This window comes from Poecilia reticulata, linkage group LG11 (genome assembly GCF_000633615.1).
Source record: "Poecilia reticulata strain Guanapo linkage group LG11, Guppy_female_1.0+MT, whole genome shotgun sequence".
NCBI classification, from domain to species: domain Eukaryota; kingdom Metazoa; phylum Chordata; class Actinopteri; order Cyprinodontiformes; family Poeciliidae; genus Poecilia; species Poecilia reticulata.
The window spans coordinates 5936259-5960053 of record NC_024341.1 but is presented as its reverse complement, the minus strand read 5'-3'; the positions used below and the strand labels follow the sequence as shown (position 1 = coordinate 5960053).

At 40.1% G+C, this 23795-nt stretch overlaps 1 protein-coding gene across 2 annotated transcripts in view; it reads right to left on the bottom strand.

Annotated features, from left to right (window-relative positions):
- adcy2b (adenylate cyclase 2b (brain)) overlaps positions 1-23795 on the bottom strand; it is a 71811-nt gene that overhangs the window by 40028 nt on the left and 7988 nt on the right. For both annotated transcript variants that reach the window (XM_008421438.2, XM_008421437.2), the window contains exons 2-5: positions 19007-19204; positions 7916-8077; positions 6974-7123; positions 1486-1634 (exon numbers count right to left, since the gene is read on the bottom strand). In XM_008421438.2, the coding sequence (XP_008419660.1) occupies positions 1486-1634; positions 6974-7123; positions 7916-8077; positions 19007-19204 (659 nt within the window). The remainder of the gene's footprint in view (positions 1-1485; positions 1635-6973; positions 7124-7915; positions 8078-19006; positions 19205-23795) is intronic.

The following is a 23795-nucleotide window of genomic DNA, read 5'->3' as shown; positions in this document are numbered from 1 at the left end:
TCAACAGACAGCTCTAGCAACTAGGGCTACGGTTGTTTGTGAGCATAAAGTTTTTCTGACAGGAAAATGTCTCGTTTTCCTGTTTGTTTGTTTTTCCTTTTCATGTTTCCTCTGTTAGTATAAAATATCTGCTGATATCCACAGTCACTTCATTAAATCAAATCAACATTTGCACAACATTACGATTCATAAATAAATATTCCACTTGCAAAAACACAAAATCTTACCAAATATTTTTTGGTCTCATTTGTAGCGCAAATATCTTAGCACACTTTAAACAAGACAAAACTAACTTTCAAGTAACTTTTTAGCGAGATATATTAACTTATTTATTAATGATACAAAGAAGTATTTCAGCTATAACAAGACATTTTTCTGCTGGTACTTTTTCCATCAACATTAAGGAATTATTAACTTACAACAAGCTCTGTTGCCTATATTTCGCTGAAAGGTTACTCATTAGTCAGTTTTGTCTTATTTCAATTAAACCAAGATATTTTAATTAGAAACTAGACCAAAGATACTTGGTAAGATGTTGTGCTTCTGCAGTGTGTGCATTACGCTGAGTCTTTAATCGCTATATGTTTGTACTGTATTGTATTGCTATGTGTGGGAATGTTTTATTGGCATCATTTCAGACCATTTTAGGGCAGCTCAGTCATCATCTGTAGCTTAAACCAGACGACACTCCATAAACCCAGCTTGTCGTCAAAAAAAAAAAAAAAAAAAAAAGAACTTGAGCAGCATCACAAAAGAAAAAGCATTTTAGGCAGCATAGATCCCAGTAAAGCAACACAGACGTGTGTGCGTGTCCTTGAGTGTCTGTTCCTTGTTCTGAAAAGAAATTGGCCTCCTCTCCCCGCTGGACCATAGGAGAATTTGTTATTAGTGGAGGAATAATAGCGAGATCAACGCGAGGACACTTCGCATTCACCCATAAACCCAGCTGAGGCTGGAGTTGGACAGAAATACAGCCTCTTGAGTGAAGCTCTGGGATGACGTAAAAAAAAAAAGAACAGGTTTTCCGGGGACTGCTGCTCTCATCGTGAGCCAAGATCGGCGGCCTCTGTGCTGTGACGATAAACCTTCGCCGCACAGAGAGGGATGTCATTGAGAGCCGAGGACAAAAGCTCCTTTTCTGTTTTGTAAAGTGACAGAGTAAAACAGGAGAACAGGACGAGTTAAATTTCAGCTGAACTTCACCATGGTAATGAAAAGAAGTGTGGTAAGAACACCAGAGGAGATGACCGGAAAGGAAAAGATAGGAAAATGGAAGGCCAAAAAAAAATTTTTAAGACATAGAAAAAGGCGAGAAATCCAAATTTAATAGCAGGTAGAGAGGAGTCGGACAAAAGGTGGCGAGAAAAGAGTGGTGATGATGATGATGGGTTGGAGGGAGGACAGGAAGGAGCGATCAAGGCCCCCAGATGAGAGCAGAGAATAAGAACCTTTAAAATGTGTGGAGGGAGGAAGCGGGAGCCGTACCTGACGTTGGTGTGCCGCTGAACGTAGAGGTTGTGGAAGTTGTTGGTGCTCTCGGTGCGACCGAAGTTTGGCCCCTGCAACCGTTGGATGATTTCGGCTTTCATCACTCTGGCTATGTGCGCGGGCAGCAAGGACAGCAGTAGACGCTCCTGGACAGGCAGAGACGGGACCAAACCGATCCGGATCACTCTTTTTGAATACGCACCATTATGTCAAAAGCATTAAGCTCTCGCTTCTCTCAAAGAGAAATCCGGTAGATTAAACTGAAATTGAGTGTGGAAAACCAAGAACGAGGCTTTTAAAGGCCAACAATATAACTGAATTTTATGCTGCCAGCTCCCCATTTGACTACAACGCATACAAAAAAAAAACAAATCTGATTTTTACTGAGTTCCAAACAGATCGCATTAGAGTGTCTGAAGAGTTTTCCTACACATGAAAAAATCTCTTACACCAGCAACACAATCAAGAACTTCACATGTAGGCGGATGTTGTGTGAGAGGAGCACATACATTGATAAAGTTGTTTAATGTGTTTTCCAGGTACATAGTGCTACATATATATAGCACTATGTACTAGTGCATGTATATAGCACTATGTACTAGTGCATGTATATAGCACTATGTACTAGTGCATGTATATAGCACTATGTACTAGTGCTATATATATGTAGCAGTAAAATAAATTTCACTTTCAGATTTAATGCCTTGAAATAGGGCATTATCTGTCCCTGTCTCTTTAAACACTCCTGCTCGTTCTACTGAGAAGAAGCTCATATAACGAGTTCTGCTGATGCGCAGATCCACCAGGTGTTTGCTAATTGCTGCTGGCTAGTCTGAAGGAGCTGAAAAGGGGAGGGGTGCTCTGTGAAGAGGTAGCTTGGAAACCGCAGCACCAAGGAGATTAAAATCCTTTAATCTCCATGGTTGCCATGGAGATTAAAGGATTTCTCAAACATTTATGGAATAATCGAAGCAGCACTCCAGGTGTGTTTTTGATGTAGGAATAACATTGTAACATGATGTGAAGCCCAAAAAAGTTGACTTTGACATGATACTGCCCCTTTAAGTGGAAAATTATATGAGGTTTTCATCTGAAACTGTAGTTTTAAAGAACTTTTGTTTAGTGATTATCCATTTCATGCCTGAGTATTTTAAACTTTGAAATTTATAGATAATAAAATGCAGTCTAGAATCATAAAAAAAACTGAACTCATCATCTCATCTCATCATTTTACAGAAAATTACCTTTTGAACTGAACTGTTATGAAATCTTTGTAGCTAGAAATTAAACTAATCAAAGCTGCAGAAACGTTTACAGTTACTGGACATAGTCTGACCTTGTTATTGACATGTTGTAGATTTTTTTCAGAGCCTAAAAAAAATTCACAAATACAAAAACGTTTTTACTTTAAAGGGTCTCCGACAGAAAAGTCAAATGACTGCAATGGTTTTTTTAATGATTTCAGCACAAAAATCCACCACAGAGACTCAGTTGATACATTATTTCTGTTTCTCACTTCAGTTTCTAATTATTTAACCTCCTAAATATAGCTCTGTCATTAATTCTCTCTAATGATGGCTTATTGGAGTTAATTTATCAGGGAGAACTGGAGGCCAACGTCAGAAGAGCAAGGACTGTTTTACCCCACTCTGATTTTTTCATTATCTGCCGGTAATGAGGGTGAAAACCAAGAGAAACATATTTTTTTCCAGTTTAAATATTAATTCTTACTTCAATTAAATGCATCTTGACCCCTGCCTAAGGCGAGGAAAAAAAGCAGGGATGAAGCGACGTGTGTAACTAAGTCAGTCACTGTGGCGGCGAACTAAACGCTCCTTCAGTATTTCTGCTGTCCTGTGATTAACTTTTTATGCCAAAGTCCTCGTCTGCACCCTCGAAATTCAGATTTCAAACAAAACACGCTTTTCTCCAGTCGCTGGCTATTCCAGTTTTTAACTCTCCGCTGCAGGTCTGACCATTTGTTCCTTTCTTTTTTATCTCCATCTCCTCAGAATTTGTAAGGCTGTTTAAAGCCTTGGGTGCGTTTGCTTTGCGTGGAATGAGTCACAGATCAAGTTTTGTGAGGCTTAACAATGAAGCAGAAATGAAATCCAGGAGGCAGAGCCGTATTTCAGTTGCCTCACAGCAGCGCCGTTCTTGGCTCGTGCTCCGATGTGTAGTTTGCGTGCTCTCGTTGCCCGCGTGGGTTTTCTCCAGGTACTCCTTCTTTCCACCCACACTCTGAAAATCTTTACCGCACCAGAAGCATGAATATGCAAACAGGTTGCCAGTGACTCACAGGAGATAAAGTCGTTCTCACACTGATGAACGGATGAATACTTTTCTTAAAGCGCTGCATATTGTCCAACACAGACCTGCTTTAACGTAGGTCCCGCATAATAGTTGTAATAATAAAATAATATTTTATTGATTGATATTTTATTGTATTGATATGACTTGTGAAATCTTTTCAATTCTTATTTCAAGGGTAACACAAAATTAGATCAGCTGAGTCTTCAAATGTTTGGTGTTGGTCAATAACAGTAATGTAGTGTTTCATAATCAAAAACAACACAGTCTTTTATCCCACTGAAAACTTTTTTATCCAATAAGCCTACAGGATAATTTTGAGAGCAATAAATACTAGTCTATAAAATCTAAAGATTTTTAAAATATCTAAATCGACATTAGCTGCTTTTTTTTCCAAGAGCTTCTTACATAAATTTAGGAATAATATTTTCTTTTCTAAATACATACTTAAGTTTTTTCCCCAAACATTTACATTTTTGTCTGAACCACTTTTGAAAAACCTTTACAAATTTCAAAACACATGGCACGAGTAATTACAGAAAGAAAGTTTATAATCTTATAAAGTGAAATGATTTATTCTGTTCTCATTTTTTCTTTTCTGGCAAGTTACAAGTTCTTTGAGTTACCATTGTTTCTATCAGTTCTTTCGATCAGTTCAGTTTTAGAACTTTGATTCACGGCAAATGTTTTCTCAACGCAGCACACAAGACATGTGAAAACAAACCAGCCCAAAGAAAGAAAGCTGAAGTTTAAAGAAATATCAAATTCTGATTTCTTGAAAGAAAATTATTTAGATAATTAGAATCATCTTTGGTGACACAAAACTGAATCCAGCAGTTAGACTTTTGGCGTTGAAATAAGCGCTACAAGTTCCTTATTGTTTTGGTATTTCTAAAAATAACACAATAGTTACTGTATTACTGTGTTATTCAAACTGTATAGTTACTGTATTATTCAAACATGAGAGTATATGAAACACTGTTATAGAAGTTCGTTATTTCAATTCTTCTCCAGACGCATCAGATGGAGGGGTTGTTTCAGCTCAATTTTGGCGTGAGTGTGCGAGCGTGAGAGTTTGTGTGCGTGACCGCGCGCGCACGCTGCTGACCGAGCACCTGCCTGCGCCGCGCGCAAATCGCACACAGTTATGTGACTCACAACTGCGGCTCACAGTGAAAGAGGGTCATTACATTGTTCACACACCACGGGCTCATTTCCTAAAACATAGCAGCGAATTAAGTCTGGAGAGGGGCTCGGTTTGAGGGGACGCGCTAAAAATAGAAAGGCACACCATCCTCTCTTATTTACTTATTCAGCACCGAAGCAGTTTGAACGCGGCGCGCAGCAGGAGGGGGGTATGGTAGCCTGAAGGGCTGTAGTGTTATTAATTGTGTGTTTGACTAATGAACTAATAGGATCCGCAGTCAGCTGCTGAATGAGATTCGGCTCGGTTCATGTGAATGTCATGAACCGGCATTTGCATGTATCTGCGCTAATTTTAACATGCACACACTTCTTCCCACACGCAAACTACTGCAGAGAAACATATGCCAGAAATATGCCAAGGAAAAAAAAGTTAATGATTTGCATCTTAGTGTGAGAGAGAGCCAGCACAAGTATGCTATAATTGTAGGCATGTATTTCATTTGCTGGCAAAATAGAGAACAAAATAGCAGCAAGTAGCTGGCATGTTTAGTTTGATGCTACTAATATGATGCTGTCCTGAATTGAAATAGGAAAATTGCTTATTTTGTCATTAATAAGGGTTAGACAAAAAGAAAAAAAAAGGTCATCATAGTGAACCACCTCTGAGCAGACCATCAATTATTTGTGTAATATTATATGTCACTTCCCTGGTCGGGAAGAATGCCTAATGTCACGACAAAGACGTTAATGTCAAGCAAATGTCACAGCAAAATGCCACTTAAGACATGGCTGACCTACCAACTTCCCTTCTCTGACAAAACTTTGAAGTAACCAGAATGCGATTAAATTTTAATTTGGCTCTTTATAGTGCAGGACAGACTGGAAACAATAAGGCTGGAAAAACCCTGTAGTTATCCGTTTTGGATATGGGGAGGACTGTAGGGTTGTGCTTTGAGCTTTGTGAGTTACTGTGAAAACTATTAGCTGTGAAATCAGATAGTTCTCGACTTACAATTAAACTTACCTAATCTTATTTAGCTAGCCAGCTAACAGCTAGTACACTGTTGCCATCTTGTGTTTGTCTCAGAACTTGGGTGTAGTAACTACAATACAACTAATTGAGCTTTCTAGCTGCATATGATAAAACAAGTGGGCTTTGCCAACTGTTGTGCTAATAACAGGTGATAATTTACCTACAAATGTTTGAGTGCAAACACATGCAAAAAGAATAACATGTGGGGTGTGCTGTGGTGGCGCAGGGGTTAAACACAACCCACATATGGAGGCCTTAGTCCTCAACGTGGCTGTTGTAGGTTCGATTCCCGGTCTTGCTGCATGTCTTCCCCCTTCTCTCATTACCCACTTTCCTGTCAATTGACTATCAAATAAAGGCCACTAGAGCCAAAAAAATCTAAAAAAAAAAAATGTGTTAAAAAAGGAAAAACATGTTCACGATGCTTAGTTATAATTTCCACTGGCTTCATAAGATACAAACTATCAGCTACGGTAAAATAGTTTACACTTAAAATTTTTGTTTTGCATGCTAGGCGGCCATTTTGGGAATGGGACTCTGATCTGAACTCAGAACGATGAGTTCAGGTGTTCCTGTTGCATTTTCACCTGGGAACCTGGAAAATCTGACTTCCACAAATGGAGCTCAGTGTTACACCCACTGTAGTGTTGGTTTTTCTGCTGAATAAAGTCTGTCTTGTCAGTGGCTACTTTCTGACTTACAGTCTCAAATTTAAGCTCAAATTTCACAATGTGTACAGTTCCTGTTATAAGGTGAACATTTTTCAGAGAGGCCGTTAGTAAGTCCATGCTTTTCCACTGCATTAATCCGATAAAACCAAATGAAAAAAAAACAGAAATTAACTCTAGTTCATGTAAAACTATATTTAAGATTTAATAAAAAGCTGAGTTCTGCCATATTTAGTCGCTACAGCAAATAATAAGCATTTGCACCAGTTTTTAAACATTCTTCTACATCAATTCATTCTCTAGAAACTCTAGATTTTGGACTTTGTACCTGTTGATGCTTCTCAAACTCCAGTTTGATGGGAGACTTGATACAGTTGCAGGTGTCCTGATAGGTCTGCCTGAGCGCCAAGTCCATGAGGTGCTTATGATACGCCCCGGCCATGTTTCCACAGGTGAAGATGATCACATTGGCCAGGATCTGCCACACACACACGCCGCATATACATCAACTCAGCAGCCATAAAAGATTGTCCGCACACAATCCACGTCGCGTTTATGTCCGCGTCTGAAATGTTCCCCTGTGTTCTGCCGTCCACTTAGGGTGTATTATTACCTCATAAAAGCAGGAGAGCACACACTTTTGTGTTAGCTCTCTGTCATTATCCAAACCTCAAGCCTTTTAAAAAGAGGATCCGCGGATCAATAGATTATCCTTGTTGCTGTGTCCGAGGGTAATGAACGTTTCTCAGTGTGTTTTATGGCCGATGCAGAGGTTCAGTGTCTACAAGACTGAGAAGAGCCACCGTGATTAGAGTGCTATCAGTGTGTTTACTGTGAGGCTTGACTGCAGAGCGTCTGAGCGTGTGTGAGCGGGTACCAGCTTCAGAGACGCGTGCGCTGCACAATCACATGCACCCTTATGAGTTGCCGTTTTTTTATTCAGGCTGTTATGTTATTGCTCTTGGAGATTACTTTACGTCTGAATTTGCTGCGTCGTGATGGGTCAGCTACTTCATAACATGGACTTTGTCTAAAATACTCTGTGTCATCGTTTCTAGTTATGCAGAGGGTGCGCTCAGCAGCTATGTTTAGAGAAGGTAATGGAGCGGCCGCACAATCATCCAGCTGTTCAAAAGACCCAAATGGCGAGCTCATGACACAGTCACCTCACGTCTGCGGGCGAGGCAGAAAGTTCTTTAAAAAGTCCATTTCCTCCGTACGGTTGGCAAGCGCGCTCGAATGCTCGAGGACGGACGAGTGTCGGTCTCACCTGCCACACCAGAGGTTCCAGTTCTGTAGCGGTGGAGGTCAGGCATGCGCTGAGGGTGACGGTGTGTGAAAGGCAGGTGATACCACTGGCGATGACGGCCCATTTCATGGTGAAGGGCAGCATGGTGTAGACCACAAACACAATGAACAGAAAGAACGACACCTGCAGACGGAAAGTGACAGAAAGTGTAAGAGAACCAGGTAAAAAATGAGGAGTTCTGGTGATTAGGCGGCAACTTTCAGCTGATGCTTTAAATATTTTTATACTCTGAGGTAGGCCCGTCGCAATAAATCAATTAGTCGCATGATGGATTAAAGCGAGCTCAGCAATTTCCATTTGCATGATTTATTGTTTTTCTCTTTTCTTTCTTTGTTTCTAACAAAAACTGGATGACAAAAGTCTTCCATCTGGTGCTTCGGTCTCAACTCATCCCCTTTTCTTGAACAACTTTGTGTACAGAGACGTCACAATTTATTTTACTTTACTTCTGTTGTTCTATTTATTTATTTTGGATATTTAAAATGTCTTCCAGTTCCAGTGTTAAATGTTCATTCAAATTTAAAGTGACATTAATCTTTGACAATGTGTTATTGCATCATCATGCTGTTAAATTACTTGAAATTGGTCTCGAAAACAATATTAACATTTATCACAATAACTTCTGGGACAATTTATCGTCCAGTAAGATCTGATACTTTGACAGGCCTGGTCAGAGGTATATTTCATTACCAATTACATTTCTGTGAGGTAATTAGCTGGACTTCACTGATGTTTCTGTTAAGACGGCAAATGTAACTTTAATGATTGCATGAATTCTCATCAACAAAAGAACTTAAAAAAAAAAAAAGATCATTTTTGACCCTGGAAATAAGATTTAGGTAAATCTGCCTCTTAGGTAAATTAATAATATTTTCATGTAATTGATATGTGATGGAGACCAGGGGTTCCATCCCATGTTGATTATTGATATTATGTTATTTTCAGTTCAAATGTATTTTGTATCAGTTCTTTATTTCAGTTACTTTGACATTTGGTGAACATTCTTTTTGGGTAGGGAGACTGGCCATCTTTCCTGTTCAGAGAATGTGGGGGGGGAATGTCAGTTTGTTTTGATTTAGATTAGTCAATTTGAGTTAATTGAGTACTTGCCTTTCTGGGTGTGTCTCAGCAAGGTGGAGCAGAGAGGGAGACAAATGCTCCTGGAACATACCAGCTTCCATTAAGAGGGGTAACACTCTGAGGATTTATTTTGTTATTGTTACTTTTTGATTGACCTTAGAATAGTTTAGTTTTTGTATGCATGTCAATATTTGTTGGAGCATTTATTGTTGGTAGGTTTGTGTAAATAGTGTTTGTTTGTCCTTTTTTTGGTGGTCACCCCTTCACCTGGTGTAAGTGGAACTTGCCTCAGGTATAAGTGTAAGCTGCTGTGTTTCACTAAGTGTGGTTGTTGATGAGGATGGTGGTGTAACTTGGAGCTCCGAAATAAAAACACCTCAAAGACATATTGTCGCCTCACTTCCTCCTTACCAAAGCAGAGCCTCCGCCGGTCAAAGTGACATGATACTAAAACCATTCCGGACGTAAAGTGAGTGCTTTAAGTATGCATTTATGTTCTTATTTAGAAGAAAAAATGCAATTCCTGTGTTGTCCTGTTGTGTTGACAGATTTCAAGTACCATCCATCCATCGGTTGTATAAACCCGTTTATCCTTGCAGGGTGGCAGCGGGGGGTTGGTGCCCATCTCCAGCTGTCATTCAGTGCTACACCCTTGACGGGTCGCCAGTCCATCACAGGGCAACACACACACACACATAAACTGCAAGTTGTGGACTGAGAAATTCTAGACTTTCTGCACATTCTTTGAAACGCAGCCTCAGATTAGTGACATATTTTCTCTTTCGGTGGCAGCAAAAAGATGCATTGCTAAAAACCCGTTTTGTTCTCCTGGACCCAGTATCATGTGCCATCTCCTCTTGTGAGCTCCATGTATCACGGCTCCTCTAAAAGACGGGAAAGCGAACTAAAACACAACCAATTCCAAATCTGACTCACAAGACGAAACACCAAAATGGTTTTATGCGCTGATGAAACAGAAGTGACCGCAGATCGATGCTACTGGAGAGGAGGATCACTGCTCTCAACGATCTCCATGTTGTAAAAAAAAAACTTGAAATGTAATTCTTTTCCTTTCCTGGATGTGCTGCAGTTTTCTCCCAGCACTGTTAGAGGAGGGGGAATCATGACTCTAAATGAGAGGGCTGTGCACAAATTGCAAGTGATACTAGTAATTACAACACAAGTCCCATAATGGAGTTTAAAAAACACAAGCACATGAATGCCAGCAAACATTCTGATTATGTATATTGTTCTGATGTTTGTCTAAATACAGAGCACAGCTGTGTGGGCAGAAATCGCTTCCACAGAAATAGATCCAAGACCAAAATGTCAAACCTGATATAACTTAGTTGAGCTGCGTGGGTGGCTTACATAGCTCTTAACACCTAAAATACAAGTTAAAATATGTACAAAAATTGACTAAATTCATCTCATGTTTCTCTTTGTAAATGCAAACGAGATATGATAAGTGTGTCGTTCTTAACGGCACCTCCTTGTTTAACCTCCTGCTCCGTTCACTTCCACCTCAGCCGGCGGTCTGTCCTGCCCTTCCTGTTATGGTGGCGTTTCAGGTCGCAGCTACAGCAGACTCACAAGGTGAACTGTGACCTTCCTGCCGCCCGCTTTAACTTCCTGTCGTTCGGGTCGGCGGCGTGCACACAGGATTCAACTGGAAGTGGCACCTAAAATAAGCCGACAGCCTCTACATCCCAACGCGTCTTACAGGTCACTGCCATTTTAAATTAAAAGAAAGTTCTAGAAACCTGTAGTCGAATGACGCGGCTGTTAGCGCGTAAACACAAGCTATTGACCTCGACGCCGCCCGTACCGAGTTCGATTCCCGGTTCATTTGCTAACTTCCCTTCAGACACTTTCAAATAAAGGCCACTAACGCCGAAAAAAGCAAATTCTTAAAAAAAAAAAAACGAAATGTGTCGTCAACATTTGGGTTTTAGCAATTGTTTGGCTGACCTAGTTCCTTCTAAAAGAAGATCTGAACAGTAAGAACACACACAGAAAGAGAGAGAGAGATGTTTTGTGTGGGCTCAGACCTTCTGTTGCTAGGGGAACCAACTACAGGAAGGATGCTGACATCTCGGCGAATGCTGTGCTTTCAAACTCGTTTGTGTTTTTGAGATAACCTTCAAATCCTAATCCTGGAAAGGCTCCTCTCTTTAAAACTATAACAACCCCGTGATCATCCGGAGTGAGCGACATCCGGTCCGATTGAGCGGTCGCGTGGAATTGAGAGCGGTGGTCCAATTTCAGTTGCATCACCTGCCTCTATCTACCACACACACACTCTCTCACACACACACACACACACACACAGGCAGCAAGACACACACTCCATCTCCCCCACACTCCAACCTGAATCCTAATACACCTTCAAACGCGTTGTGATGGGAGCTGCAGACACCATCTCTCTCCTGCTTCCTCCATTACTTTTTTTTCCTTCTCCTCTCCGTCTCTATCTGAGCGCTTCTGTGGGCTCCAGACGAAAGAAGCAAATACACAGATATGTACACCTGAATACCTACATCAAAAAAACAAAAAAAACAAAAAAAAAAGTCTGTCTCCGCTCGCTTTAGACGTTTATGAGGCGTAGCAGATTTTTTATTTTTTTTTAAGAAGTAAACTCTCACTTTTGTTTTCAAGTCCGCACAGGAAAATGTGTTTGTGTCTTGTTGGAGGGTACCAGGTGTGAAAATGTTCTTCAATCTGCCCTCAAAATTATAGCAGGGCCATGATAAACGGCCTATTGCAGACATAGTTGAGCTGTGTATATGGAAGGTAGTTTTTTTATATATATATTTTTGAGTCTGTCCACATTCGGTCAGAGGGGTCAGGACAGACTGGCTGCAGAGACCGGCGGATGTCGTCCGTGCCTTTTCTTTGTGTTCCGCTCTTTTCTCTCCCCCCCGCCTCTCTCTGTTATTAGCTCTGTGTGCTCCATCACACACGCTGTTCTCCAAGTAATCACAATCAATTCAACCCACTGAGAGCGGGATGTATTTCTACTGCGCTCCTTTCACCAGACTTCTGCTCTCCTGCAAGTGTGGCTTTTGCTTTGGTCGGTTTTCCGTTTCCGTTATCTCCCCCGCGCCACTCCGATTGTTCCTTAACGAAAACCTCAAAACAAGTGAAAAAGTAAGTTGAAAAAATGTGACTCCCTGTCAATTTTATTCCATTTGAGAAATTGTGACGAGAACAAAAACAAACTTTTTTAAATTGTTTATTGTACCAATTGGTAGAGATTTACAGATCTGGTTCTTATTATACTTAATGTTAGCTACAGCTAACATGTAGCTTCATGTTAAGCTACATGTTAGCTGTAATAAGTTGTAACTAAGATGTAGCTTCAGATTAAGTTGTGACTAACATGTAGCTTCATGTTAACTTCATAATAAGTTTTAGTTAAAATGTAGCTTCACATTAGCTGTAGCTTCATAATGAGCTGTAGCTAACATGAATTGTATCTTCAAGATGCTTCTGGAGGCAAATATCAAAATAAAAGCACTTCCTGCTTTGTTTTTTCAGGTGTTTAACACACATTCATTCACTTACCACACTGTTCATTTGGCTGAAATTTATACCTTAAATTTCATATTTATTTATTTATTTATTTATTTATTTATTTATTTATTTATATTTGAGAGAAATACTTAAACTTTGAATTAAAAAATTTATTTGAAATTTAAAAACTCTGCAGCTCAGAGAAGAAAACAACTCTATTTAGTGCAATATATGGAGGTGAAGATGACTATATGAAAACATGGATAAACAGGTGTTAGCTTAGTCGTTACAAAGACGCATGTTAGTTAGATTTGTTCAGAAATTAAATTTGAAAAGGTTTAAATATATTTTACGTGTCTTGGAGCATGAATGCCTGTTTACATTTCTGGTCCGAAAACAACAACAAGCAGACTTTAGCAGCTTTTACATGCTAAATTGAATGTTAAATGTTAAGGTTAACACATAATTGTTTCTGAATATTAACAGACCTGAACATTTTCACATGGTAATTTTACGCCTCGGCATGAGCAGCACGTTTGGGTTCCTGACGTACAGTGGAGCGGGGTCAGCGCTGCACTAATGTCACCAATTTAATGAGAAAATCTTGATTTCTGCCATTAGAGACTGGAGATTTGACTTGAACTTGACCCTTAATAACTTGATACTGGATTTAAAAAAAAAAAAACAATCTCTGACTTTACACTGCATTTTTAGTAATTATCTGTTTTGCGATGCTACATATTTTAGCGCTGTAGAAACATTTTTTGATGAATTTTAAGCTTGGAAAATCTCAAAAGAAGCTCTTAATTTTTTTAAATAGACTTGAACAAAAAAAGTAAAATAATATAATAATAAAATAATCAAATGAGTAACTTCACATTGACTTATTTTACTGTTTGAAAGCTCATTTAGGAACGGAAGACTCTTAACACTCTGTCAGAGTTTAGCTGTGAAGCACGGTGGCGGTCGTATCATGGTTTAAATTAAATGGATGAATTCTAATAGAAATATCCTTAAGATTCAAACCAGAATACATTTCTACATTTTTTTTTACTATTATTTATAAGACTGAGAGACATGCAAGCATTTTAGAAAACCCGCCAACATCCTGAAGCTTTTACTGTTCTGTAGAAACAGATATGAGTTAAAAAAAATGTTACCAAGCTGATCACCTGGACAGATAATCTGTTCCTGGAAACATTTAGCTGCTGCATCGGAAGGTCAAAGGGACGCTGACCTGCTTTCACAGATATTCGATTAGTTTGGGGTTTTTTTCAGCCTGTGAATAAATAAAACAGTAGCTTTTGTCTCCCCATCTATATATAGAAATATCAGAGCGGTAGAAAAACTTTCAGGAGTGTATAAATGTGTAAGTAGGAGAGTCATAGGAGCAGAATAGAGTGATTAATAATGCAGAATGATTTTGCTCTCACAGGTGGCTGACAATAAAAATACCTCCATCCGTGGAGAAGGAGCAGAGAGTTGACAAAGTAAAAGTAAAAAAAAAAGAAGTAAAAAAGGAAGGAGTGAGGAAATTTGGGCATGTTGGGAGTGATTTACAAGGAGAAACGGAGGCAGGTGGAGAAGTCTGCGGCTTTGAAAATGGGGTTTGATGAATTGTGGGAGACAGGGCGCCAGATGAGGACAAAATGGGATTCTTGAGAGCCAGGAGAGTAACGGAGTCTGGCAGCGAAAACTAATGTGTCTGTCTGCTGATCTACTCACCTCCAGCTCTCATCAGGCCTCATTAACACACAGAATTAATTCTGCGCCGAGACAAGCACGGCCGCAAACACACACACACGCACGCACACACCTACACACACACACACACAGCCAGCATGAATATGCAACGGCGTGCAGGAAAGTGGGGAATGGATGTGCAAAAGAAAAATTAGACGGATTACACACTAGAGAATTGCTATAGTTGAAAAATGATAATGTACAACAAGTTTATTGACTGTTAGTTTCAAGGATGAATAAATGTCGTAGTCCATAAATTTAGTTCCTCAGGGTTCACTGTTAGGATTGTTCAGTTCTTTGCTGCAGCCAGGTTGAGTTTGACTCCCAGACTGGAGGGATTTGCTAGATTTTCTTTTTTTTTCCTCCATTTTTCTGTCTGACACTTAAAAAACGGCGGATAAAAAGCTCTTAGCAATGAATCACAGTTTGTTTTATACCTGCTAACTTGGGGTGAACCGATAAATAAGCCCCAATTTTCTTGATTTTGGGTGACGGACGCTGCTTAAATGTGAAAACTGAACAATAGTCACAAACTGCTACCAACGTAGCAAGTTTGTCACAATATTTAACAACTTTTAAGTCAAAAATAATAATAATCGGTATCGTCCAAAATTGGAATTGGCCAGGAAAAAGCTCTGTGATCGGCCAGAAAACTGCAACTGGTTCAAACGTATCATTAAGTTTAATTGACCAAGCTATTCAGCTGCATGAAAGTTTAAAGGATCACTGTTTGCTGGGATTTTTTTGGTAACTTCCTTGAATCGCCATTTTGATGTTTGACTATGGCTCTTGACAATTTTTGACTGAGTTCTATAATTTTGTCTTTTTTGTGTGTGTTTTAATGATATAAAACAGTTTGAAATGCCTTGTTGCTGAAATGTGCTAGACAAACTTGATCGATTGATTCAATTTACTTGCTTTTTTTCTAGTCTGCCACAATAATTGTGAAGTAGAATGAAAATCATAACTAGTTTCCAACAATTTTTTAAACAAACAGAAATATAGAACACTGCTCAATTCAGTCGAACTGGACGGCGAGAGCCTGTGGACGTGTGAACGGCAATTTTCAAGTGTGAATTAACTGTCCTCTCAAAACAGAATCTCCCACCTGAGTTGTGAATCTCTGCAGCTCCTCCAGAGGATTGATACTTTTCTTGCCCAACCTGTCGGTTTAAATCTCTTGGTTTTCAGTTGTGCCATGCTTTCATTTTGCTTGTTGTTATTTAGCTTGTTTCTGTCTGTCAGTTATTTCTTATGTAAATGTTTCCATTTGTTTTAGTAGGACCAACCATGTGTTCTGTCCTGTGAAACGCACAGTGAGGTGTTTTGTTTTTGCTTACTTGACTTAGGACGAAGAATGAAGTTTAGCTTTAGTGCAAACTCCTCTGCATTTACACTCCCATTAATTGTGCTAATGTTGATTAATGTGCACTGTCCTAATCAAATAAACTAAATCAAATATGCTGGATTTACTCTATGAAACTTTCAGTGCCTACAATGTTGCTGAATAGCCAAACTCTACATCCAACTTATATTAAACTTTACAGTTGATAAAACTGTACATTTGGTGGAAATAAAGTCCAAATTACTGCCAACAAAATGTTTCAGGTGGACTTTCCCTTCAGCTTATTGATTCATCAGTACAGCTCAAGTTGCCTGATAATGATTATCATCGTCATTAGTGTCATCACTAACACTGGGGCTGTATGAATAAATCGATTCGGCGAAATATATCGATATTTTCCACCCTCGGAAAGTATCGATTTTTCATCCGCGAGTATCGATCCGTTAAACCATAGGGGTCCATAGCCTTATAGCTCTTTTAAACGTCTAGTTTGTTACGGCGTAGCAGCAAGACTCCGCCTCCCTCAGTCTCACTTTCAACTTGAGCTTAAAGTGCACATTATAAACTACACACCAGTTTTTAAATTGTGTTAATAGGCCAAGTATAACGGAGTTATGCTAAAATTAGTAAACCATACTTTTAAAATGTCACAAAACGAAATGAAACATTAGATTCCTGTGTTTTTGTAAATGTAAAATCTTCAATAAATAACGATGGGCTGTATTTTGTTGCTGAGAAATGAAGTAAAGTTGCGCAAGTAACCGTGAAAGAGAGGCGGAACGGAGAAGCGGAACGTAGAAGCGGAAAGGAGTAGCGCCGCGAACGGAGCAGCTGCAAAAGCAGTGAGATTGCGAAATTAATGCAAATTTCGACTGGTAGCATTCGCTGTACTCAGAGATCCAAGCAGGGGAATAGCGGCGCTGCGTAGCTGCAGGGAGTCGATCACTACGGGGTGAGGTGGAGCCAAGCAGCTTACAGCCACGGCTAACTCTGGGAGCCAAGGTAGAAAAGCCTTTTTCCCCATAGTCCAAAAGACTGCATTTGTGGCTTCATTTTTACTCCAAAATGCAGCCACAGTGTCCAAAAGAAAAAACATAAGCGCAATCATTGGCATATTGAGAGTCTACAGAGGCTGATAATCTCCCCACTCTGCTCCTGGATTACCATTTAAACTTAACTTTTGAGTTTTATGTCAAATCCACCTGAATTAAATGACAAACTAATTCTCTCACTGTATCTTTGATTCATTCTGTCCAGCTGCAGACTGTTAGACTGTCCAATCAGATTCAGGTATTGTGTAGTTGGTGCTTTTAATCAGTTTTCAGTTAACTAAAGTCAAGTTTATGGAACACAAAATGTCACTAAAATCACTCTGTCCTTCTAAAATCTTTCAGAAAATCGTAAAAATGCACCGAATCGTAGCAAATCGTATTGCTCAACAAATATTGTGATACATATTGTATCGTGACCAGAATATTGTATATTGTATCGTGAAAATATTGTATCGCTACCCCTAACTAACACCGTGTGTTATCAGACTTTAGAGAATAGAAAACCTGACAGGTGAGACACTTAAGGTCAAGTTAATAACATTTTGCAGTAATAAACTAGAAGTCAAAAGAAATCTCTTTTAAAAAAAACGCAGATATTTTAGCTTGTCAAAGCAGATGTATTATTTCCTCTCTTCTAAAAGAGAGAGAAGGATTCCTTTTCTTTTCAGTCCGGCGAGATAAACGACTCTGCTGACTGCACCGGCTTACAGGGAGAGTTAATGGAGTTGATTTATTGCTAACAACATTTTTCCTCATCAGTGCTTATCCCGCTCCGACGCGTCAACATGTCTGCTGAAGCGAAGGTCAACGACACAGGACACGAACGGAGCGGAGCGGGATGAACTCGGAGGGTGCTGGGGCCTGAGCTCATTTTGAGGAAATCGTAGAGCAAACCTTTGGGGAAATGACTTTTTAACTTATGCAAAAGCGGTTAGTGCACCAAATTCACACTGATAACGAGATTCTGTGGGTCTTTTAGAACCAGAATGTTCTCCTAAATCTAAAGATAGTAAATTCAGAGTGTTTGCTGTCAGTTTCACTGCAACTCAAGGTGAAAGTCAGTAAGAAAAGAAACATATGCAATACGTGAAACACCAGATAGAATGTGGTGTGTTTGAATCCCGCTCCCTTGACCCTGATACCTTTAATAAAATCCAGTCCAACCAAGCGTTGTCAGAGGTCAGCTTATTAGCAAATGAAGTCTGACTGTGTCTAATTAAATCTCAGCGTAATCAGATCCGTTCTGTAAATGCCTCAGAGGTTTGTCAGAAATTAGTAAAGGCAGAGCGTCACGAAGGCCGAGGAGCAGAGCCGGCAGGTCAGGGAGAAAACTGTGGAGAAGTCAAAAGTAGGGTTAGATGTATCGCATCCAATCTCTCGGCCCGACAACTATTAGTCCACAAATCTGGTTTTGACGTCGCAAGAAGAAACTCATTTTTGGAAAAATAAATATATTTTAAGTTCTCCTTGCAGTGTAGACGATACATGAGTGGAAAACGGTGCTCTGGTTAAAAGAGACCACAGTGGAGCTCTAAACATGAGTTTCTGCTGTGCGGAGGAAAACTATTGCTGGCTGTGTTTCCAGTCACTGTAGAATTGCTCAAATTTAAATTCAGAAAATAAATTAGGTTAATAGAAACACAGCAAGTGGTTTTTCGGCCATATTGATACAGATGTATTGCGCGAAACTGCGATAGAAACACTTTTTTCACATCGTACGAGTCACGTGATCAACAGCCAGATGTTGCTACTGGTGGAAACAACAAACAAGAGGACGGCAGGAAGTGGTAGAAGGGTGATGGTTTGTTTTTAGTTTTTTCAAACAACGTGCAGCCGGCTCCAGAGAGATTGTGCTTTTTTTTTTGTTTTGACATTAGCAGAATATAGACAGATAATTTGCACACCTTTGTAACAGAAACGCAGGTAGTAACAGCTAACTGAATGTGGTTACAGGTTAATTAAATCATAATGATTTGAATTAAATGTTGAACAAAAACAGTAAACATACTGCTAGATCTGCTAACAAACTTAGTTGGTCTATCAAGTTAAATCTCAATTAAATACATTGCAGTTTATTGCTGTGATGTGGCATAAACCTTTTTTGAAAGACACATAGCGCAGAGGCAGTCCCAAAATTGACTTAAATAGAAACATTTTAAACTAACTGGAACTGAGCTCAGTGCACTGTCTGACAACCAGAATCAATTGGAGTGTTTGTGTGATTGAACTGAAACAACTTCTGGGAAGCGCCTCGAGGCTACGCTTGTTGTGTTTTGGTGCTACACAAATAAACTGCAACTGAGCCAGATCCAGTACCTGGTCCCAGGGACTCAGCCTGCCGCCGGAGAACATGAACAGGTAACCCATGGTGACCAGGCAGGCCCACGTCAGCAGAGAGAAGAGGCGCAGCATCCGCTTGAAGACGGATTCGATGCAGACGAGGATGAAGATGGACAGGAAAAGGAAGAGGGCGGTGGACACAGCGATCAGGAACGTCAGGTGATCCTCTGTGTTCTGGAAAAAGAAATAAAGAAGCAGAAACAAAATGATGACGTCACGCAGGTTTACGTACAGCGCCTCGCACAATTTCCACAGCTCCACCGACATTAAAAAAATAAAATAAAAAGAAATGCTTTGAATTGAATGCTCCTTTCTGCCAAACGGCAAAATGTCTGAAATCGTTCTTTGTGTTTTTCACTGAGAACCTGCCATGCTCGACAGAATAAATGACCACAGAGTCCAAACACAAAGCAGATAAACAGACGGCATCCAGATCGCTAGGCAGACACCGAGAATGTGCTACGGCATCACTTCCACACTCGCACCGTTGGAGTCAGCGTTTAGAGGCTGGCAACACTAACACACACACACAAACACTAACACACACACACACTTAACACACACATTTGCTCTTCACATTGAACCAGACATCTGTACTCCATGAGCTCAGCATAGCTCGTTTTATCTGTACGGCTCTCTTCTCATCTCACAGCATACAAACAAAAATATCAGCAACAACTGCTTTGCTTTGCTGCTTGTTAACCATGAATTGGAAGTAACACTTAGCTTTTAATTGTGAGAAATTATATTTTGAATTTCTCAGTTTCTCTAAAGAGTCGGAGCTCGGAGTTGGGAATGATGTCACATTGAAAGTTGTAAATTTGACTTATTAGCTGTGCTTCCATCCAACTGTCATGAGAATGTTGAGTGAATTTTTAAAGTGTCAAAAAAATGAAGGAAAGAAAATGCGAATGTTTCCATCTACTGATTTGGAGCGAATCCACCAGGCTACGCAAAACGTAATCTCGTCAGATGTTGACCCTCACTCAGCTGTAATAAACAGGAAGTAGAGGTTGCAAACTAGCATGGAAATACAGAAATCCTTCCCTCTGAACTGGAGGTATGGACTTTGAAATTCTTCAGAGTTTTGTACCTCCACCCACCAGTGGATGGAAGCGCTAGGCAAATATGTTTCCACCTCCCCTTTATGCTAGCGCATTAACTCGTTTTAAGAAAAGCCAAAAACAATGAAAAAAAACCCTCCAAAATGAAGTTGTTGAAGAACTTTCTATTTAACTTTAGGGAATCCCAATCTTGAGGTATGTGGACCTCTGGAGTAAAACTTAATACACCACATGAAAAGGCATTTTTCTGTGTCGTGCCTCTGGTAAGGCACAGACCCACTAGTGACTAGTGGGTGGGAGAGTTCGCTACATCAGAACTTCTTCGGCAAGCGTGTTTCCTCCTCTTCAGCGCACTAACTTTTTCAGAAGATTCAAAAACCACCTCAAGTAAGCGTAAAGTTATTTCGAATTTTACTGTCTCCATCAACCTTTTCTGATGTGATACTTCCAAATACGCATAAAAAAGTGATGATGGAAGTCCTTAACACATGGGACGTGATGTCGCTCATTCATTTCCTATGGAACTTGTGAAACTAGGCAACAGCCGCTTATAAAAGCGGCCGGCAAAATTTGCGATTGTGAAATTTTAAGTTCGTACACGTTGACACGTGACACAAGACTCGAGACAGTTGAAAAATGTCTTGATTTTTGTCGCTGTTGTCACAATCTTGTCCCGACTGATGGGTTTTACACAGAGCGGCGACGACGTTGGTCTGTTGCTATGGTTTCGCTCCCTGTGTGTCCAGCCCATTAGCTTTTGTAAAAACTTGATGGCAGGGAAGTAGTTGGCTTGGGTTTTCAATCTCATCATGTGAAAATCTGTATTTTGTTTTTAATCAGGTTATCATTGTCTGATGCGAAAATGTGTTTGATTTTCTGAAAGACTTTAGTGTGACAAAAACACAGAAACAACACCCATTGTTCTGCCAATGGGTGTTGCCATTTTTTTCACTCAGTTCCAGGCCAAGCCACCATTGGTACTAGAAATCCAATGGTGGCTGCAAAAAGTTTCTAAATAAACCCTCCAGCTGTCTCCTCTAGGATTCGGAAACCACACACTAACTAGCAAAAGGCTAAAAATAAAGTGGACTCTTCCAGGTACCAAAAAAGTTCTCTCCTGGTGTTTTTTTTTTTAGGCCTCTTTAAAATGTGTAAATTATAGAGCAAATGCAAAAAATAGGAAGGCACAGAGCTTTCACGAGCACATCAGTGGCACTCTCACAGGCTTCATCCTGTGCCCAAACACCCACGGAAACCATTTTAACTTATTCCGAGTCATGATTACGCTGACAGGCCCCGAGCGCTAAAATTAGAAGGCTGCTGTGTGATTACATGTCATTTTAAAGTAAAATGAAAATCAGCTTTGGTATTGAAATGTCTTTGATTTTTTTTTTCTTTTTCTGCCCTTGTCACAATAGACATAACGAGACGTGCTGAACCGCGCCTCTGAATCCGCGTCGACCGATTTTGACTGTTGTCTGTCTTCCAGGGTTTTTTCGAGGATAACGCCAACGGCTCCATTGAGTCAAAATAAGACTTGAAGCGGTTTGCTATCATAGCAGCGCCGTGCAGAAGACGACAGCATGAGTCACAGTCTGGGAAAGGAATCCCTTGGGGTGTCGCTGCTGACGCCACAGCAGCTTTTACAATGAGGAGACCGGAGCCCAGATTGGATCCTAACAAGAATGTAAGCAACACCAAACACTCCGCAAGTACCCCACAGCCCCCAGAAGAAGATTTCACTCACAAGGACATTCCCTGTCGCAACAAAGCGGATATTCTTCTAAAAAGCACACACGTTCACAGCTGTCCTTAACAAGAGGGAAGTGAAGGATTTGTCACTGGCTTCACTGTTGGGGTGGGGGTTTGGTAGGGGTTAAGCATTTCACTCATTTGTGGAAACAAAAACGAAGCATCTGCACTTTGCATATTTCTGATTGAGCCCCGTCTAATCCGCTTACCCCACCCTCGGCGACAGCGTTTAATGCCGTTTCCCTCGACATGTCTGCCCGCCACATTGTACTGCATTGTAACCCAGAACAATCAATCCCCCCCCCCCTTTTTTTCTCCTTTTAAGCCTGCTTCATCCAGCTACTATTGAGAACGGAAAAGGGAGGACTTTGGGGGGAGGGGGGGGCATAGTGGCAGCACCAAGAGACACAAATTCAGTAGCAACCAGACAAAAATAGACCAAATTATGTCAGAAGTTGAGGGGAAGGAGACAGTTGTCACAGGAGGATGTGATGGAGCCGCAGCAGCTCATGCGTTCTCCTTACTTTCCATGTTGGGTCCCTGTTGAATATTTATTGTGGCTGATGAAGCAGAGCTGGAGGCAGATTTCCTCAATCTGTCTTCCTCTTCAGTTATGGAATTCATCAATAATCAACAAGCTTTCCCCTCAACGTCTCCATTCAAAGTGCGGAGAAGTGTTAATGAATTCTCCCGAAACCGCTCAAAATCTGAAGGAGATCAAGCTGGGAAGACGGTAAAAAATTACATATTTCTGCTTTGTAATGACTCATATTAAATCTCTCTGACAGAGAACCCAGTTTTGTGTGAGGAAAATGTTTTTACGTGCCTGTGAATATTCTGCCGACTGTTTTACTGCCTATGACTGAAACAGGTGTAAACTGAATTTACCTAAATTATTTCTGCTTGCCAATATTTTATTCAAATTCATAAAAGTGTGTTTTCTTAGCGTTACCTTTCCTTAGTGCTTGGTAGAATTTCCATTTAATCTGCTTGTCATGGGGTCAGTCTTTTCTGGTATCTTCTACTGGCTTCTTACAAGAGTTGCAGAAATTTTTCAATGGAATCGAATCAGAATTGTCCGCCCAACTTCTCTCAAACACCTTTTCAGCTTCACTCACAGATTTGTTGTGGGATTCACACCAGGGCTTTGTGATTTCCATTCTGAAGTAACTTTCTTGTCTTCATCCACTTTGTAGCTAATTTCCGGTGTGTTTGGAGTCATTGTCTGTCTTTGCCCAAGCTCTAACTTCTGGTTTATGTCGTGAGATGTTGCGCCAGTTTTCCCACATGATCTTTACTTGTGATGCCATCTTACTTTGACAGATTGTACCAGTTTCCCCAGCAGCAAATCAATCCTACAACTTCCCATTCAGGACAATGTTTTCAGAATTCCATGTTTCTGCTTTTTCCCTCTAAATGTCACAGGTACTTAAGATAAACATAATGATAACATAATCTGATGTTTGAGGTAATGGATTCTTCCCCTCTGGGCCAAAGAATCCTGAAATACAATTATGAATAAAGGTAATTAGAAATTTACTGTACCTTAAAAATAAAAGCATTTGCAGCAGTGACAGACTGGAAGAGTCAGTGTGAGGAAACTAATGGATGGCCATCCATCACTTATTAAGGTGACCCTGCTAAAAACTACAGTTGCTAAGCTACAAGCAGCAGGTCAATCAACCTGGACTGATGGCTGTTTACCTGAGCAGATAGCCTGACTAATTCACCAGCTTATTTGTGTGTCATGCATAAGTTTTAGCAGTAAAAATCAAAATCTTTTTAAGTTTTTTTGTCATAAGTTGGAATTGCTTTTCTTCTTAAAGAAACAGCAACGATGGTGATGATTTTTTCTGAACATTCTTGTGAAAAATCTGTGATATAGCGGTTAATGTGGGTGCTATTTTTTCACTTTTACTTTGCATTACTCGTTTTAAAGACAAAAACCT